Source organism: Gopherus evgoodei, chromosome 2 (assembly GCF_007399415.2).
Source record: "Gopherus evgoodei ecotype Sinaloan lineage chromosome 2, rGopEvg1_v1.p, whole genome shotgun sequence".
Classification (NCBI taxonomy): domain Eukaryota; kingdom Metazoa; phylum Chordata; order Testudines; family Testudinidae; genus Gopherus; species Gopherus evgoodei.
Window position 1 is genome coordinate 100,283,124 of NC_044323.1, and position 21,527 is coordinate 100,304,650.

The 21,527-nt window shown below is 41.6% G+C and overlaps 1 protein-coding gene across 1 annotated transcript in view; it reads left to right on the forward strand.

Annotated features, from left to right (window-relative positions):
• The window catches only part of CNTNAP2 (contactin associated protein like 2), a 1,679,055-nt gene that overhangs the window by 1,649,403 nt on the left and 8,125 nt on the right, over positions 1 to 21,527 (forward strand). Inside the window, exon 22 of the mRNA XM_030551435.1 lies at positions 7,953 to 8,183. Coding sequence (XP_030407295.1) covers positions 7,953 to 8,183 — 231 coding nt within the window. The remainder of the gene's footprint in view (positions 1 to 7,952; positions 8,184 to 21,527) is intronic.

Below are 21,527 nucleotides of genomic sequence, written 5' to 3' on the forward strand. Positions count from 1 at the left end.
AATTTTACTCGCTATTTGTATGGTTGTCATATTTCCAGAATAACTAAACTACCACTTTTCTACATCCGAGTTTGTTTTTGCCTATTTAAATATAAACCATCATGCTCTAATTAAGCAGCTGGATTATTCTTTAGCACAGTTAAAACAAAGCTAGGAGATAGCATTCATGAAGTTAAATGAATACATGTTATAAGACATTTCAGTAAACTTATGGTCATGTTTTAAGACCTACTTCTATGATAAACAATGTTTCCACCGTAACCGGAATGATTATTTACAACAACCACTTCTTCCTCTCCTCTCTTACTCCTAAAATCTACCCCAAGCAGAGTTTCCTAGTCCCAAAGAAAAAAGTACAAAAGACTCCATCAAGTCCACTAAGGATCTTGCTTTGCCTATATATTTGACCTTAGAACTGCTCAGATCAGGGGCAGGCAACCTCTGGCACAGGTACTGAAGGCGGCATGCAAGCTGAATTTCAGTGGCACTCACACTGCCTGAGTCCTGGCCACTGGTCTGGGGGGCTCTGCATTTTAATTAATTTTAAATGAAGCTTCTTAAACATTTTGAAACCTTATTTACTTTACATACAACAATAGTTTAGTTATATATTATAGACTTACAGAAAGAGACCTTCTAAAAAGGTTAAAATGTATTACTGGCATGTGAAACCTTAAATTAGAGTGAATAAATGAAGACTCGGCACACCACTTCTGAAAGGTTGCTGACCCCTGGCTCAGATAATATAATATTGGGCACCAATACAAAACCCTAAGATAGGTAAGTGGTATGCATCCTATTGTGCACTCATTTGTTATACGACTCCACGTCCTATGTACTTCAAGAGTTCTATTGTATTTCATTATTACTGGAACATAATTGGTGGAAACCACCCTGACCCTCTTTAGCAGACTGTACTCAGGGGGAGTGCAACTTGGTTTGCTGTGCAGAAGATCAGAGCAGGTATTGCATTTCACAGTAATAGTCCTATGCTTTTTGTGTATAGAAAATAGTCATAGTAGCTAATTAGCCAAAAGGATAGTCTTGTGACTAAGGTACAAGTCTTGGAGCTAGGGTCTATTCCTGGCTGTGCTACAGACCCCTCTGTGATGTTGGGCAAGTCAGAAGGAGCCAAACCTTCAAGAGAGACAACAGATTTTGGGCCCTGACTTGAGACACCTTACATCTGATTTTTTCCAAAAGTGCTTGAGCACCTGCCATATATCTATTTCAGTGGGAGCTGTATGATGTTTATAGTGACTCAGATTGGGCACTCAAAAACTGAGGCACGCAAACGAGTGGCGATTTCTGAATTGTTGGTCTTAATCTCTGTACGTCATTTTCCCCATCTGTAGAATAGGATAAATACATATTGCTCTGTGGCACTGAGGCTTAGTTCATAAATATTTATAAAGCGTTGGAGGATCCTTGAATGGAGAGTTCCATGCATGAAGGAAGTATTACTATTAAAAAAGATGTGACTTAGCCTCACAGAGACCTGTACAAGCCAAACATGTGTTGTTTTTCTGTGGTTTTTACCACTGACATTACAAACACCTATGAAGTTTAAATACACCTCTACCTCGATATAACGCTGTCCTTGGGAGCCAAAAAATCTTACCACGTTATAGGTGAAACCGCGTTATATCGAACTTGATTTGATCTGCCAGAGCTCACAGCCTCGCCCCCCCCCCCCCCGCCCTCAGAGCGCTGCTTTACCAATTAAATCTGAATTCATATTATATCAGGTGGCGTTATATCGGGGTTAAGGTGTACTGCAAATAAATGTAAAAATTAAGGGAGTTAAAGTGTGAGTCACTTAGTTACTGCAGGCAGGTGACATATACTAATGTCAATGCATCTGCTTTCACCTGGTGTTCTGACAAATGTGCACTGACAGTAACCTGAATCCAACAGTTATTTCTATTATTTTATTTATATTGCAGTAGGTCTAGGAGTCAGAGCAGGTATTGCATTTCACAGTAATAGTCCTATGCTTTTTGTGTATAGAAAATAGTCATAGTGGCTAATAAGCCAAAAGGATAGTCTTGTGACTAAGATACAAGTCTTGGGGGAGTCTAGGAGTCTCAGTCATGGACCAAGAAAGATCCCATTGTGTTAAGCACTGTACAAACACAGCACAAAATAGACAGTCCCTGCTCCAGAGAGCTTGCCATCTAAATAGCTTGACTGCAGCCACTGTTATGATGGTGCTGTCTGTTAGTGCCTTTGTGATCCCCAAACACAATTTCTTTATCCTATACTCTGTGTTGTTTTTCAGTCTTATGGTAGACTAGTGAATTCCGACTCAGGGATTGTCTATAAGATGCCTTAGTCTGCCCCAGCTGGGATGTGAATTCTAATGCACGTCAGTGTATGGTGCAGTAACTGTCTCGTGTGGACCCTGCTGGTGCACTTCAAAAATTTCCTTGTGTGCATCATGTAGTACTGTTTGAAAAGGGCTACATTAATGCTCACTGGGGGGAATTTTTAATGCACTCCAGCAAGATCCACACAGGCCAGTTGGTGCAGACTAAGGTCTAGGCTGGTGTAGACAAGCCTTTGCTCTCACAAGTTAGAGTTGCCAGGCATCTGGTTTTCAACCAGAACACCCGGTTGAAAAAGGACCCTGGCAGTTCCAGTCAGCAATGCTGACTGGGCTGCTAAAAGTGCGCTGCTCCCAGAAGCAGCCAACATGTCTGGCTCCAAGGCACAGGGACAATCAGGGAAGCTCTGCATGCTGCCCCAGCGCCAGCTCCACAGCTCCCATTGGCCAAGAGCCGCAGCCAGTGGGAGCTACGGGGGCGGCGCCTGCAGGTGCAGACAGTGAGCATCCCGCAGAGCCGCCTGGAAGCCTGCCTTAAGCCCTGCTGTGCTGTCAACCGGGAGCCACCTGAGGTAAGTGCTGTTCAGCCGGAGCCCGTACCCTGACTCCCATGCCCCAGGTCGGAATCCCCTCCCAGACCCTAACTTCCTCCCAGAGCCCGCATCCTGCACACCTTTCCACACCCTAACCCCCTACCCCAGGCCTGACCCCCCTCCTGCACCCCAAACCCCTCATCCCCAGCCCCACCTCAGAGCCCACACCCCCAGCTGAAGCCTTCATCCCCTCCTGTACCCCAACCCCCTGCCCCAGCCCAAAGCCCCCTCCTACACCCTGAACCCCTCATTTCTGGTCCCACCCAGCCCTCACCCCCAGCCAGAGCTCTCACCCCCTCCCGCACCCCAACCCGCTCTCCCAGCACGGTGAAAGTGAGTGAGAGTCAGGGAGACCGATTTGACGGAGGGCGGGCAGCTGGAGTGAATGAGCGGGTGGGACCTCAGGGCAGGGGGCAGGGCAAGAGTGTTCAGTTTTGTGCAATTACAAGGTCGGATATCCTACATTTATTGCCTAACTTCCTTTTAGAAAAACATGTTTGTTGCTCACTGTAATGGAATGTATAGAAGGAATTAACCTCACACTCAGAGGGTATATCTTAATATTTTATTTTAATTAGTGGAATCATTCTGAAATCTTTCCAAATGACTGCCTTACAGTGGCTTTTCTATCTAAATTGTTAATCCTCCAAAAGGAATTCTGACATTTGAATTGCAGCAGATGATGTGATGACATAGCAAAAACTAGATGAACTCAGGATTTTGTTTTTATCTTTTACCCATTCTGGTTGTTTCAAGCCTTCCTCGTCTCTCATTGAAAGGTCTCTACAATAAAGAGTGCAAAACTTATTTCAAAAATACTTTTGCTAAAGGTGTTTTCTCTCATTGTAATGCCCAGACAGATTAAGCAAACTCATCCCTCATTCACCTAGATGGGAAGAGCGTCTGAATTTACAGCAGAACCCTTGGTCAGTATACAAACGGTACCATTTTCACTCTTGTCATGTTTCTATGACAGCTGCACACCATTATTATTGTAAAAACCAAAGCAATTACTGAGAGTTAAATTCCACTATTTTGCTGATTTATTTTTTTTTTTTAGAAAAAAGAAACCTTACTAATTTTTGTTCATTTTAATTACAGGGGAGACACTCTATGCAAAAATTACTAAGTGTAATGAAGCCCACAAGGCTCTCCATCTACGGGATTTTAAATTGGTTTTCATTTTGATTCCTTAATCTAGGGAGCTAGCCATGTAGATTTCTTGTGAATGGTTGAGTGTGATAGGTTTGTGCACTGTAATGGATTCATGCATCGTGCTACAGTTTGGGCCACCTACTGTGCAACTGTAGTCTCAATCCCAGATCTGCAGATTTCTAGGTGAAAAGGTTCTTGCTGGCATCTTGCGTCAGGGATCTGAAGGGAAACATGACAGGAAAATAGCCTTAAATAAATAAATAGCCTTAGCCAGATGAAGCTAAAAAATGCCTTTAGGATGAGATTTTTCAGCAGCTCCCTAAGTGACTTAGACACAAAAGTCCCATTGAATTCCCATTGACTTTTGTACCTAAATCACGTAGGAGCCTCTGAAAATTCCACCCTTAATACATAAGATAGGCCCAAACTCCCACTGGTTTCACAGGGTATGGACTGCAGGATCAGGCACACGGGGATATGTAGATCCTGATTGTCAAATTTAACTCACACTATTAGTACCTGTACCTCATTCCATAAGCAATCCCCTTGGAATAACTGATCTCTTGTATAGTAAGGTGCTTCCCAATGTGAGTAAGGGCTGCAGAATCTGGCCCTGAAGTGATAAAATTAGTAACATTAATTGGTATGACTTTGTACTAGTTTAACAGCTGAATTTTTTTTTAAAAGGGAATACAGTTGCCTTGTGCATTTCTTTTCTTTTTAAAAAATAATGCAAATCTGTATCCTAGTTTTTCTCTATTGTTCTGGGGAAGAAATGGATCTAATCATGGCAGTGATAACGTAGTTCATTTTATAATGGTTACACTCTTAAAGGAATGTATTTATATAACAGACTGTAATAGAGATGGAAGACAAAGTACAGTAGCCTAACATCAGAGAACATCAGTACAGAGAGCCCTGTAGGACATGCAAAGGAAAAACTTGTGCATAGTTATAGGACAAAAAGGCTCGTTTGATCCCTCTTGTTATAATGTGGATGTGATGTGAGATGATTACAAATTTACGAGACATCTTGCACTATTGTCTTTTTTGTGGATTTTTTTTTTAACAAAATGCAGTTCTTTGGCAAAGTGTTTTATTATTTTTAAGTGCTCACTGGAGCCAGTATCTGTCACTGACTCTGCTAATGCAGCCCAAATGTATTTACTTCATCATCTTAGTAGCTTTTTAGCAGCATCATTTCACTTAAGATTTTAAGTGAGATTATGTTATTGGTGTTATTGGATTAAGTTCTCGAGGAGCCATCTAAATATGAACAAGATGTATTTCTTTAACCATTATCTAATGAACAGTTTAATAATTTAAGTAGAGGAGCGGTTGCAATATAACTTGATTCCTTTTCCTAAAGAAACAAGGATTTCCAATAATAAACTACATGTATTCTGTAAACTGTTCTGTTTCAAGAAGTATTGTATTATAGTGAGGGACACTTTAATATTCAGGGAAGGTATGAATCTCGTCTATTTGAAAGAGTGGTAGGCTTACAGGTAATAAATTCAGTAACATTGTCTTCGGGATAGCTTCTAGGTGCTACATAGAAAATATGTATTTCTTATTTAAAACAAAATTACTGGAAAACATAATGCTGGTACTGCAAATGGTTCAGTGGAGTCTTGCATTTGCATTTTGCTTCTAGGAGGGTTGGCTGGAAGAACCAGGTCACTAATATAATTAGTGTAATTGACTTAATCTCGTCCTTAATCTGCTTCTAAGCATATGTCCATTTTGTGACAGATGACAGTCTCTGTACAGTGACCGCTCATGAAAAATAGCTGTATTGCCAATGAAGGCTAGATTTGAATTGGCAGAGAAAGAAGGGGCCTCTCAGGTGGGTTGGAAAAGATAAAATGGAAAGGATAAGGCCAATCAGTTCATGTACCAATGTATATAAGACTCTGATGCTAATATGCCGTCGTATCTCTGTGCCCACCCTTCTTGGATTATGAATTCTTCAGGACAAGTATTCTGTCTGCCTTTGTGTTTGCATCCCAATGCTGTTAGGCCTTTAAGGGCTACACCAATATACATATACAATGCTCGTTGTTGTTGTTGTTATTTATCATTCCAAATCAAAGAGACACAGGTATAAACTAGGTCTGTGCAAAATGCAGTTGATTCACCAGACTGTTCAGTTTTGATCCATATTCTTCTTCAGTCATTCCAACCCCTCTCCATCTGCACTCGGAATCTCAAACTGAAACTGCCACATTCTCCCTGGATATAACACTGAAACTAAAAGAAACTGTAAATCACACCCATTTTGATGCAACATCATTATGAATATTAGAGGTAGCATTAATATTTATTGTGTGTATTACAGTAGCACCTACAGGGTCCAGTCAGGGATCAGAGCCTTGTTGTGCTGTTCTAAAATTGGAGTGAGTAGCAAAGCTCAAACCCAGGTGTTTCATGTGGTTTGGGTTTTGTTGCAAATGTTTCACACAGCTGGGAGAACTGAATATGAGCCCTATTTTTGTTGTTGTTTTATTTTATTTTTCTTGCCTGCTTTATATATATATATACCATCTTATGCTATCTCTAACCGGCTCCTTTATTGAGCATGTTAACACTGTTCTTTAATTGTCGGAAATGGTTGCTGTTGAGCAGCCTGAGAGGTTTCCTTTTCTGCATCCCTACAAATAAAATCCTACACCACTAAAGTCAATGGGAGTTTTGCCACTGACTTCACTCAGGCCAGAATTTCAACCCTAGTCACTGCTGACCTAGGCAATGAGACCCCGGAAAAAAGAAATTGAAGCTGAAATGCACATATGAAATGCACATACTCTTCCAGATTAAACTGTTTTAATGCAGCACAAACATCATTCTGTCATGTTGCATTTTTATTTACTCTGCATGATCAAAAAGAAAATGAAGTTGAATTCTTCTCTGCAATGAAAATGGAATGTTTGGAGTTGTAGTAATGGCTCGTAATGTTAATCTACTCTCAAATGCAGACTACTGATACAGAATACCAATATTGTTACTACAGCGCTTATGTACTGTGAAAAGTCACTTTTACCTAAACAGCATGTTCTGGCAGAAATGAAGGGCATATGCTAAATGTTTTGTCGGTTTGTTTTAGGGTTTTTTACCAAATCTTTTGGAAGTAGGAAGGTCAAGAGGACGTAATGGAGTGCCACAATCTGTGCACAAATTCATCTTAACATGTTGAATATTTAATCCACAGCAGCAAGATGTAATATATCTGACTTCCAAAATGCCTTTGGTGGATGTAAACTCTCGTACAAGAGTGAGTGTATGAGAACATATAGCTTTAACAACAGTATGGAGAATTTGCTGTCTCCTGGCAGATGCATTCATGCAGCTTCTTCAGAATTTCTAACAACAGGGAGGAACTAGAGAGGATATTTCCCACCTTAGAGCTCTTGATCTTTCTAAAAAGTAAATGGGGAGAGAAACACAGAAAACAATGACAATTAATGGTAAATACAAATGTGAAACATGCTGTCTGTGGAGGACTGTCAAAGGGGGAGCTGAAGGGAGACAGGCCAGAATAAATGAAAGGAAACAGTCACAGCAGCAGTTTCACATGAGTGAAAAGAGAAACTGACTGGAAGGGTGCTCAGAGCTACTCCTTTGTTTTCGTTTCTTATTTGGAGAAGAGTTTTTTGTACCTTGTGTTGATCCCTCCCACTCGCCTTTCTCATTTTAATGTTAGAACAGTTGTGTCGCCAGGTGACGTCAAAGCCTGAAGATTCCCACTTTAATCAGTACTGCAGTGTCTGAAATGTGGGGGCTTTCCTGAGAGTGGGTGTTTAAAACCACACCTGTTGAGCTGCACTGTTTCCATCCCGGTCAGTTGCGTTGACAAGTCTATTCTCTCTCTTTCTTAGAAACTGGGAAGATCGACCAAGATATCTATCAATACAATACACCAGGATTCACTGGCTGCCTATCTAGAGTGCAGTTCAACCAGATTGCCCCACTCAAGGCAGCCCTGAGACCTACCAACACCTCCTCTCACGTCCACGTTCAAGGGGAGCTAGTGGAATCCAACTGCGGAGCATCTCCGCTGACAATCCCACCAATGTCTGCGGCCACTGATCCCTGGCATTTAGATTCAGGTAAGGTGTGGACTGATTGCAAGGAAAAGCAGTTGAGCATTTAAAACTAAATGGAAAAATCTACCCTGGATGAATTCTACAAAGGTGACTACAATGAGGATGCAAAATCAGAATGAAAAAGGAAGGGATTTATCACTGGCTTTAAAATCATGAGTAAGTGTGGAGAAATATTAATGGATGTGCCCTGTGGTGGGCAGGAGTACACATTCATATGTCTGTCTTTCTCTCTAGCATCCTTAATTATCAGTTCAGGTGAGAAAGAATCCACCTTTCATTGAATCCAGCATATACATTCTAAACACTACTCATTATATATGTATATTTGTGCTGTTTGTTTGGGTTTTTTGCATTTTAATCACACTAGACAATGAAGACTTACTGGTCTGTTTCATGCTGGTTTTGCTTTCTGATTCTTATATACTAGCAAAAAGAGTCTTTGGCCTTATAACACTGCAGATGGATGTTAAATTTCAGTGGCATTATAGCAGTCCTTCAGACATTTCTGTTCATGTTCTGTTTTGCATAAATCTTGTAATGTTTAAATCATGTGCCTAAAACTAGCTGTTGTGGTCCCACTTTCCTTGGAGTACTGGTTATTTTACATGCGAGTATTGACAAACAGGTTGTTCGCAGCACTGGTTTGTGCTGATAAATGAACACATTCTATTGCGCAGCCCCATGCAAAAAGTATCTAATTTTAAGAGCAAATATGTTTATAAACTGCAAATTTGTTTCCCACCCTTGCAATGTCTGCTTTCCCTAGGCCATTTTGAATGAGAAATTCCATTAGCCATCACCACATTCATCTCAGGCTGAAAATGCTGGGAAACCAAAACAATTTGCTGATCCTAGCAGGTGCATCCTGCTCTCTGACTGGCTGTTACCAACAGCCTTTGAAAGTACAGTGTGCCTGAGAGTAAATGGTTTATCTTTCAGCTCCCCAGGCTTCAGATAAAATATTAAACAAATCTGTTATTCCATTCCCTTCAGAGTTATGCAATCCAGGCCTATATTGACGTCTTCCCAGAGCTGCAAACCTAATTCTAATTTCACTTACGCCAGTGTAAATAACGAATTAGGCTGTTCAAGTTATTGGAGTTATACTGAGGTCAGGCCAGTGTAGGTGAGATTAGAATCAGGTTCCTAGTGTTTTTACAGCTAATTATCTCTCTTGATCAATTGGTTTGTGGCTTTATCCATCTCTCAGTCTTAGTGCCAGGACATGGTAAGTATACCAACTTCAAAGAACCATAGGCTCATGTCATGGCTTCTTGCAGGAAAAGTCTGTGAGGACTGGGAAATTCTAAGGATCTTTGCTGAGTTTACTTTGAATTTTTCTTCTGTCAAGGAAGGGGGGGTTGCCTGAGGCTATATTAACTTCTGAACAGATTTCCCCAGGGGTTAGAGAGGAGGGAGGATGTCCCACCCTTCATCCTCTGTGACCGGGGTCCCAACAGGGGTCAACTGAGGTTGTCCAATTAGGGTGAACTGCAAAGAATGGTACAGACAAACCCCAAAGCTGGTGGATAATTCAATATTTAGATTTACCAAGCTATCACTAAACAACTTTTATTATACTTTGCTGGTTATTCAGAAGTCCAAACAACACCATTCCCTTGAAGCAACCCAGCCTCAGACCTCCATCCAGGTATCCAAGACAAATATGATGAAGATTTCTGAAAATCTTATTTCATCATATAAAAGAAAAGGTTCTACCAATCCCAAAGGATCAGACACATTACCTCCCAGGTTATTGAATATTCCCGATCGTACCCAAATACACACATATAGCCAATTCTTATCAACTAAACTAAAATTTATTGAAAAAGAAAAGGGAGAGAATATGGTTAAAAGATTAATATACATACAGACATGAGTTCAATTCTTGAGGTTCAGATTCATAGCAGAGATGGTGAGCTTTGTAGTTGCAAAGAGTTCTTTTAGAATTTAGTTCATAGGTTATAGTCCATCATCCAATATAATATCCCGGGTATACCAGCTTAATTGGGATCTCATCTTGCAACTCAAACTTGCTGTGGTGAAGCTTAAGCAGATCTGAGATAAAAAAGGATCAGATCCCAAGGATCTTTTGTACAATTTCAGGTCTCCTTTGACATGTTGGAGCCCCTCAGCGAACAATAGGCCCTTATTTCCTAAGCATCATTGCTATTTATTCACACAGATTAACATACGGCAGCCTATCACCAGTACTTAGCTATATGAATTAACATACAACAATCGCTCATTCGTCCACCATTCCCAGATGATTTGCTATACATTTCAAAGAGAGATGAATACAGAGATATCCCATGTTTACACTTCATTTAAATGCTAGGACGTTCTTTTGATCTTTCAATTATCAGAATACAGCATAGACAGAGACCATTGGTTCCATTGTTGACCACTACCCATACATATATAAATACACAAAACCACAAACATTATTTCCCCACCTGTCTTTAAGGTTTGAATTTGAGTAATTTATTTTGCAGCCTTTCTGGGCATGTGTTGTGGATCCCCAACATTGTGGATCCCCAATCCAGCCAATGGGGTGCTGGCAGCTTCATGGTAGAGATATAACCATATAGAGAGAGACTACAATATAATGACACATACCCTCCAAACAGCCAACTTTTTGTAACATTTCAGCCCATCTCCTTCACCTTGTAACATGTAACAAGGGAGCATAAAGCCATTAGTTTTATTAATTGTTCCTCATAAGTTCTCTTATCCTGTTGCTTATCTTCTCTGAAATCATCCAATCAGCTGGTGCCTGGAGATTATGCCTCATGCCCCCATTTCAATCTACTGTACTTACAAAATCACCTTCCTATGCTTTTTAAATCAAAGGGCCCTTTTGTGAAGGGCATATGGAATCCTGCCCCCTGCTCCAGTTTAACTTATTGAAAATAAACTAGAGGAGTAGGATTTCTATAACTAAAGGATTTTTTTCCTACAAAGAAAGCTCACTACATGTGGATTTTGTAATAGCTGAAGAAGGACTACCTGGCAAGAGACCCTCATTGTCCACTCAGAAGTAATGGCAGGACTTTTCTTAACACATTCATTTGGAAGGTGGCGTGAAAGGCGGTCTGGCCTCATTCTCAGTGGGGAGTAGCAGCATCAAGGTTGGGAACCAGAGATTTCTCCTCATTTTTCTTCCACTGCTCAGTGAGAGTAGAGGGAGAGGCTACACCTCTCTGGTAAATAACTGCTACATACAAAGGGGAGAAACAAAGTGAAGACCTACCAATTATAGTGGAGTGAAACTCCACAGCGAGTAGAATGTGGTGTCGAAGTGAAAGGAGTGAAAGATCCTTGAGTGATTCCTGACTTATACTTCACTCCACTGTGGTGCAGAACAGGTACCCTCTCTCTTGGGTCCCCTTCATAAAGGGGAATTAGTGTAGTTTCACTGTCAAGACATGAAGTGAGGTGAGGGGGGTGCATGCAGTGACAACTTAGTCCTTGTACAGGATCTCTGCTGGTCTAAAGAAGTTGGCTGTTTAACTCCAAGAAAAGATAGAGTCATCAAGTTTAAGGCCAGAAGGAACCATCAGATCATTGTCTGAATTCCTGTATATCACAAGCCACAAACACCACCCAGCACCCACATACTAAGCCTAGAGGTGGATTAGGGGTTTGTGGGGGCCTGCTGGGGAGTGGGAGCAGAGCATTGAGGGCTTTCCCCACTCCCTAGCAAGAGCATCAGATGGGCGGGCAGAGTGGGGCAAGCCCCCGTGCCCCAACCCCGCTCCCCAGCAGGACCACCAGGTGGGCGGACGGGGGGAAGAGTGTGTTGAGGTGCTAGGGTGCCCCAATTGGCCTTGTTGGCCCAGTGGCTAATCTGCCACTGATTAAGCCCAACAACTGCAGTTAGACCAAAGTATTACAGCCCATGAAAAACTAGACTGTTGTGTGCCACAGGCAGAGAATGGGAGAGGCTGAGGTGCACCAATGCCCGAGGCTCCTACAGTGGCATGGAAATGATTAAGTGAGAGATACCCAGATAATCCTGGTAAGGGACCCGCCCCCACACACTGCAGAGGAAGGTGAAAAGTCCCCAAGGTCACTGCCAATCTGACCGTATTGTAGACAACATGACTTTGGACTGTCACACATGATTAATAAATGGTACATGAACAATGCATTTGTTTTTAATGCCACTTACTTTAGCAAATTGATAGTTAACACACTGGGGGGGGTTTAGTTTGAGAGAATTCTCAAGCCATCCAAAATTTGCATACCAAAGCCTTTTCTAGTGTGAACTGTGTGGGAAAAGTACGTGAAAAATTAGAGGTATGAAATGAGACCACCCTTTTGTTCCAGAACTGGAAGATGTACTTCAATTCTTAGTGCAAATTTCCTTAGGCACTATATTGGATAGGTGGACAATGCCAATGGCCCTTTGAAAGTCGCAGATTTAAATCCTACTGTGCTGAAGGGAAAGGCAGTTAGAATATAGTCAGCTCCCACACTCTCACACTGAAATGGCTGCAAAGAACATGTCTTGTGAAGTAACTGAATAGTAACTCCCTCTGTGGTTGCTAGGTAGCCTTCAGATACATCTATTCAGTTTTATTATGATTTTACCCACACAGTTTAGTTGAACTTTAGATACAGCAATGTCAAAACCTTGGTGTTGGATGACTGAAGCCAAAACCTTCTAACCTGGGTCCCCAAAGATAGACTCATAAATCCATATATAGTTTCCTGAATCAGTAGCATATTACCAAAGGTGCTAAGCACAGTTCACATTGAAATGAAGCTACTATACATCTTTGTTGTTGCTAGACCTTGGATAAGGTCTCTCAAGTAAAGGAATAGATCACACTGGTTAGTTAACTGTGCTAAAACAGATGTTGCTCCAAAAATAATTCAAGATGGATGGATATTGCAAGAAGTAGCTCCCTTTCTGACTGTGTCCTGCCAGTGCTACAGGAATCGTGCTAATCATTACCTACCAGCAGAGATCCCCTGGAGGGACAAGAACACTGCGATGGGTACGATCACTGGGGTCATAGCAGAGATGTGTGTGTGCATGTTGTACTCCTAGGGGAATTCTGTGTCGCTGCATGCACACAGAATTCATGTCCACTGCAGATTTCTTTGCTTCCATGCAGAAAAATGACTTTGTAACAGAAAGCAAAGGGAAGTCACAAGTAGTCACATGTCCCATCCAAGCAGCATGGGTATGTGATTTCGGGCACCTGGAGCAGCCAGCAGAGAGTAAATTACTGTGGAGGGACGGGGCTGAGGATACCCCAGATGGTGCCAGGTCAGACCCACCGGGGTCAGTCAGACCCATCTCCCATCTGCTCAATCCCTGTGCATCCAGGTCTCATCCCCCGTGTACTCATATGCCATTCCCCCGCCGCTAAGCCCCTCCACGTTTGAATCCTGCCGAGCTGAGCCTGCCTGTCCACACCTAGTGTGCCTGGCATGGAGGGGCAGAGCCCTCCGGTGTTTCTGGGAAACTCGACCCTTATGCTGTGTCAGGGTCAGATGAAGCCTCACTACCGAGTCCATGTCCCGGGGGATTGCTGCATTGTGATCTCCCACCTCCGTGCAGGCAGTGGCCTCTGCTCCCCACTGCAATACTGGAGCCTCCACATTTATTTATTGACAAACAAAAATTTACAGAATTTTGCAGAATTTTTAATTTTCTGGCACAGAATTCCCTCAGGAGTAATGTTGAGGAGGGGAGTGAGCAGCAGGGGTTCACCACCCAAATAACATGAGACCACCTGATAGTGCTAGCAATATAATCGCAGCGCTACCGTGAAAAACAAGTGCTACATATTAGCTTAAGACAAAGTTTTCAAACTTGGATGCCCACAGTTAGGTCTCAATCCATTTTTAAGCAGGTAGCTGTCCATACCATAACTACTACTAATTAGCTCTCAGGTTGGCAGCCATAAAGACAAAACTAGAATGTGCCCTAGAGACTAAATCACCCTTTGCGCCTAGAAGTGGTTCCTGTGAGTCAGGTTTGAGACACATTGGTGGGGAGGCATGCACTGCCATTGCCTGTGCTACACACAGGACTTCAGTCTCTAAGGCTATCATTCTTGCACTTGTACTTGGCACTGAATTCACATACATTTAGAATTAATACAATCAGCATTTTCATTTCCTTCTGGATTCATTGCCAGAGTTAAAATGCTGCTTCACCCCCTTTCTGGCACTTTGCCATACTATTGAACAACTTTATCTTAAAGCATTATCTTGTTTAGCTTGCTGAGTATTTTTATAATATATAGTCTTTCACTGTTGCCATGGTGACTCTTTCTGGTGATGATGAAGCAGTGAAATTCAACAAGTCATTCTCCACTGTAGTCTGATTTACTGGGGTAAAGACGAATGAAACCAATGCAAATCAGCAGTATTATTCCCCTTCTACAGAACCCCCATTAATTCTCAGCTCACAAGAGATAATCAATTTTGATTTTAAAATTAACTTTTAATAATTAGTCAAAATGTAGTCTAACCTTTGATGGTATTTTGGAATACAAAGTATAAAAAGGACAAAGTATTGCGATTGTAGAAATTACCTTCTATATGTACTGTGCGTTTTAACATAACGTTGTTTACAATTTTACAAGTTATTTAACCATAATTAGCATGCATCTTAAAATGTAACGTCACAGAAGATGGAAAAGCTTCAAAGGGGTAATTTCTGATTTATTTGGTACTGAAGGGTTTTTTTTTTAAATCTGTCTAAATGCAGATTAACCAGAGTGGATGTCTTCAGTAATTTAAAAAAAACACAGTTAAATAAATAATAAATTTGTTAATTTGGCAGTGGTACTGTGTGACTGGAGAATTGCAAATGTAATGCCTATATTTAAGATACGGAAGGAGATGATCTAGGCAACTGCAGACAGACACATTTGCCTGTCCCCAGCAGTGTGCAACACGTTAAAACAAATTTGAAGGAAAGAATCATTAAAGACATGAAGATAAATGGAACATGGGTTTACCAAAGGTAGATCATGCCAGACTAAGCTGATATCTTTGATAAGAAAGTTTATTTCTTAGGCCAGAGGAATGCAGTAGATCTTATTCATGTGGATGTCAGTAAAGCATATGACACAATACCATGTGGGAAATTACATGTGGTTTGTGACAGGGTGGGTGCCACCTGATATACTCATAGACTCATAGACTTTAAGGTCAGATGGGACCATTATGATTATCTAGTCTGACCTCCTGCACAATGCAGGCCACAGAATCTCACCCATCCACTTCTATAACAAACCCCTAACCTATGTCTGAGTTATTGAAGTCTTCAGATTGTGGTTTGAAGACCTCAAACTGCAGAGAATCCTCCAGCAAGTGACCTGTGCCCCATGCTGCAGAGGAAGGCGAAAAAACTCCAGGGCCTCTGCCAATCTGCCCTGGAGGAAAATTCCTTCCCGACCCCAAATATGGCAATCAGTTAAACCCTGAGCATGTGGGCAAGACTCACCAACCAGCACCCAGGAAAGAATTCCCTATAATAACTCAGATCCCAACCCATCTAACATCCCATCACAGACCACTGGGCATACTTACCTGCTGATAATCAAAGATCAATTGCCAAAATTAATTGCCAAAATTAGGCTATCCCATCATACCATCCCCTCCATAAACTTATCAAGCTTAGTCTTGAAGCCAGATATGTCTTTTGCCCCCACTACTCCCCTCGGAAGGCTGTTCCAGAACTTCACTCCTCTAATGGTTAGAGACCTTCATCTAATTTCAAGTCTAAACTTCCTAGTGTCCAGTTTATATCTTGTTGTTGTGTCCACATTGGTACTAAGCTTAAATAATTCCTCTCCCTCCCTAATATTAATCCCTCTGATATATTTATAAAGAACAATCATATCCCCCCTCAGCCTTCTTTTGGTTAGGCTAAACAAGCCAAGCTCTTTGAGTTTCCTTTCATAAGACAGGTTTTCCATTCCTTGGATCATCCTAGTAGCCCATCTCTGAACCTGTTCCAGTTTGAATTCATCCTTCTTAAACATGGGAGACCAGAATTGCACACAGTATTCCAGATGAGGTCTCACCAGTGCCTTATATAATGGTACTAACACCTCCTTATCTTTGCTGGAAATACCTCGTCTGATGCATCCTAAAACCGCATTAGCTTTTTTAACGACCATATCACATTGGCGGCTCATAGTCATCCTGTGATCAACCAATACTCCGAGGTCCTTCTCCTCCTCCGTTACTTCCAACTGATGCGTCCCCAATTTATAACTAAAATTCTTGTTATTAATCCCTAAAAGTGTGACCTTGCACTTTTCCCTATTAAATTTCATCCTGTTACTATTACTCCAGTTTACAAGGTCATCCAGATCTTCCTGTATGACATCCCGCTCCTTCTCTGTGTTAGCAATACCTCCCAGCTTTGTGTCATCCACAAACTTTATTAGCACATTCCCGCTTTTTGTGCCAAGGTCCCACTGAGCCTGCCCGTTCCACCAGCCTGGGATCCCTCACCCTGTCCTGCTGTGCCAGGCGCTCAAGCCTTCTCCAGCACACACACACACAGGTAGGGACATGCTCAGCTGCAGAAAGATACACAGACACTGAGATCAGTTCTGTGTGGGAAGACTCAGTTCGGGGATTGCCCAGCACTCAAGTGTACACGCCCTTTGGGATGCCATCCCAAAATTATATTGTCTTGGGCTGCATAGAGATTTATACAGTGTAAGCTCATTAAATCCGCCCCTTTCCTCAATGTGGAAGAAGTTATGTACAGCTTCTCTCCCTCCTCCTCTAGTTATGAATTACACAAGCGTGTTTTAGAATAAACAAAAAACAAGTTTATTAACCAGAAAAGGTAGATTTTAAGTGATTATTAGGAATAGCAAACAGATCAAAGCAGATTACTGAGCAAATAAAACAAAACATGAGACCTAATGCACTAAGTTAACTGGTTAACAGTAGCAAATTCTGACCCTAAATGTTGTTTCATGCAGGTTGCAGAGTTTCTTGAAGGTAAACTGCACTACTTTCAGCTTAAATCTCCAGGTATGCTTTTCACAGGCCAGACCTTTTTCACCTAGGCTCAGCGCCTGCACCCTCCTCCCTTCCCCCCACTCAGTTCCTTTGTTTCTTCAGGAGTTTTCATCAGTCTTTCTTCTTGGGCATGGAGGCATTGGAGAAGAACCAAGATTAACTCACTCCCCGGCCTTAGATAGGATTTGCATATGGCAGGAATCCTTTGTTTCCCAGTTTGACTCCCACCCCCTCTTGTGGAAAAACACTAGAAGTTGAAGATGGTGTCCAGTACAAGGTGACATGATCAGCTGACTCTGCAGTGTCAAAGCAGCATCCCAGGAAACTTCTCAGGAAGGCGGGAGATTAGCATCTTCAAAGACTTCCCCCTAATGGCCCATCCGAGCTGTTTGCATACTGTCTGGTGGATGTTCCCCAGGAAACACAATTGTAATTGTTACATAATTAATATATCTAACTTCAGATATAGAAATGATACATGCATACACATTGGATAATCATATTCAGTAAATCATAACCTTTCCATTGATATCTCACATGACCTACCCCTCTTGCATAAAATACATCTTAGTTATGCCATATTCATATCATAAGCATATTTCTATGAAGAGTATGGGATGTAATGTCACATGGTTAACTCATCATCTTATGTTAAACCTTTCACCAGGGATGATGCGACTAATATATCAGCACCATGGCTGTTTTGAACAAAGACATCTATCTCCTTCCTGAGCAGCATTAGAGGTTGTCAGTGAGTAAGGTTGGGCTTCTAAGGTTTTTTTTGGTGACCATTAGCCCTTCCACATGTTAGTAGACAGAGCACTTGTCTTTTGATAGGAAATATCTCAGAAATGCTGTTCAAGGATGCACCAGTTCAAAAAGCAGCTGAAGTATTGAATAGCTGCTGCTTTTAGTATATTATATTCTCTTTGTCCCTGTACGTTTGGATCATGAAGGCAGAGGATCCCAAGCATTATTAGCTGCAGATACTATTTCTGATTTCAAACTATCTTGGGCTGTGAATGCAGTATGTGAAGCATCTCCCAATTTCAGACCTCTTGGAGAATAGCACACTAAATGGTTGATCTTCGTTTATAATGGTGCTTCCAACAGCACAAGAGACAACTCGGTAACAGATGATATAAGAAGCTTTTCTCATCTTCTTCTTCAGAGGAAAGCAACATATGATTCTTTCCTACAAATCCCTATCTGTAGTGACAGATGAGTTAGAAGAAAAGAATCAATCATGTTTATTCATGATGGGCTCCTCCATTTCCAAACTTGACCTCTGAAGACACAAAAAGTGCAGATCCAGAAAGTGTTTAGAGGACAAAAGGCCAAGCATGCCACTGTACTAAGCATCTGTACTGAGAATGAGGCCATATTTTTAGAGTATTACATGGTTTCTGGGCACTGAACAGTATTTTTTTAAATTAACATGCTTGTTAATCATTGCTGGCATCGCAGTACTCACTGACATTAAGCTATAAGCTAGACTCATCATTGCCCACTCATGCAAAGATTTGAAAAAGCCCCTAAATCATGCCCTTAAGGCCAAGAGAGTCAGCCTCTGGCAGGCCACTTGAGAAGTGAGTTCCAGAGCCAGGGGATCTCTGATGAGAATGACCCACCTTCAGCCCCCAAATTTACATACCTAAGGAGTATCTGCAGAAATGTACAAGTTTGATTTCTGGTGCATTTGCTAACAGGGAAGAAGTGATTTTCTTGGGTAGCCAGGACCAAACCAAGCAAAACTTTATAGCTCAGCTGCTCATCATCAACACTGCATATTAATAGGTAATAGGTCTTAAGATGTAACAGTTTATATTTTTCTCATCCCTAAGGAGCAGGGAAACAAACTAAGGAAAGCGTCTGAGATTTGGCAACATCAGTGCTTGTGCCTTAAATTCTTAATTATAGTGCTAGAATTTGCTGTAATCTCTACTGATGGAGAATTAAAAATTGACCCTTCCCTCTTTCCTGGTTCTCTTTCACAATTATGCATGTTTTTCTTCTCCTAAAAGATATAATCAAAATCTGTAGTTGCTGACACTTCATCAGATGCACCAGCCAGTTGATGTTTAGCTACCTTCCAAACAGATACGTTGTTTTGGTACTTGCTAAGAGACCACACATTTGTAGCTATTTCGTACAGCACTGAGCAGAATGTTAATCATGTAGTCTAGGAATAAGAAAGTTAGTAGTTTAGTTTAAAAAGAGAGTCACTGTCACCAATGCTAAGACCATATTTATTTTACAAGTATTATCAATAACTAGGAATCCTGTTAAGGGAAATTATTAAATAGTGGAGAGGGAGGCATTTTGATATTCAAATTTTTGGCTCTGCTACCTCACTTTTCCTTTGGCTCTCTCTCCTTAGACTGAAGACAATTTAGTGAACTAGCATAAACACTCTGAAGCTGAAGGCCAAGGTTGGTGCCTTTATAGTTTCAAGTTTAAATTTATATTTTGACTCTGAATATTGAAGTTCTCTTCTTTGCTCCAACCTCATCCCACATCCTCCATACAAAAGTTTGGGTTTTTTTGTTTTGTCTCTTTTTTTCATAAAATTAATGCACACATCACATATATAGAGCCTGATCCTGCTCTCATTAAAATCAGCCACAAAATCCTCATTGACTTCAGCAGGGTCAGGATTGCGCCCACCATTTTTAAAAATTACAAATATAGGAACTACAAATGATAGGCACATTAATGTACAAATTGGGAATATAGCAGTTGCTATTTTTCAGGCTTCTCAGTTTACAAATACATTAGTTTAAAAGCCATTAACCCTCAAGACTCATCACCACAGGCTTCATCTTTCACCGAGAGAGGTGTAATGGCATTATACGTCTCAGTATCCAAGACCTTTAAGGTGACAGCATAGAGTAGCAAGGGTCTCCAAAATGTGTATCAAAGGGACAGTAATCAAACAGTCTTTATTGCTCAGATGTATGTATGTGTGTGTGAGTGTAGAAAGAGATACAAATACCTTGAACCAGGGCCCTATTTAGCTTACAGGGATACAGTCTCTTGAAGGCAAACAGAAAACCAGATTTTCCCCACTGCATGGGTCTGAGTAGACATGTTGCTTGCAGGGTAGGCAACCCATATAAATGAGTTTCTCAACCCCTGAACTGTACTATTCTCTATTCTTAGTTCTTTCTCGTCCTTGCAGGGTATATGTAGAGAGGACTGGAACTATTTCTACCCTAGGGCTATTTTGTAACCTCCTTCCATGACTCCAACAGAGAGAGGAGAAGAGAGTCAAAATCCTTCCCAGATTCGATTGTAAAATGAAACAAGACAGAAACCCTGTCTTTGGAGGTTTACACACATACACACGCTTTCCATAAAGACAAGTTTTCCTGGTCCCAAGGCAGTTTTTTATAGGTTTCCCTTTGGGTCCATTACCAATGCTTAGATATCTACAGTTAGGCTTTGATCAGCACTTAACTCTACAGTTCCTTTGGGAGCATCAGAGCGTTTCATATTCTACATTAATTATAAAAGGAAGTATTTGTTTTCCTTCTTAACAGGTGAAATGTAAGAACTGTTCATGAAATTTTCATGATGGTAATAGCTTAGGCCGGCATGACTAATATATCATCAGTTCTTGTCTGAAGTCCTAGTGAGGCACCCAGTGGCATGCAGATGTGTCTACTGAGAACAGGGGCGGCTCCAAGCATTTTGCCACCCCAAAAACGGCAGGCAGGCTGCCTTTGGCGGCTTGCCTGCGGAGGGTCCGCTGGTCCCGCGGCTTCGGCGGACTGCGGGAGGTCCTCCAAAGCCGCGGGACCAGGAGAACCTCCGCAGGCACACCTGCAGGAGGTCCTCTGAAGCCACAGAAACAGCAGACCCTCCGCAGGCACGCCTGTGGGAGGTCCTCCGAAGCCGAGGGACGAGCGGACCCTCCACAGGCAAGCCGCTGAAGGCAGCCTGCCTGCCGCCCTTGCGGCGCTGGCAGAGCGCCCCCCATGGCTTGCCGCCCCAAGCACTCGCTTGGCATGCTGGGACCTGGAGTCACCCCTGACTGAGAAGTAAAAAGACAAAGGGGTTCAGGCTTTTGAGTGATGTAATATGCTGCAGATCAGTTTGGAAGTTTGATAACAGTAAATATTCAAAACACTACATCTAAATCTAAATGTATCTAAAATTTGAACTGTTATCAGACAAAAGCAGCCCTATATTGTGTAATCCTGCAGTATGTTACCATTCTTATACCTAAAATGTATTGACCTGAATAAGGAAGAAAATCCTGCAAAACTTCGAAATGAAAATTATATTGGTCTTGATTCTCCACTGCCTTGCACTTGCACAATCAAAGCA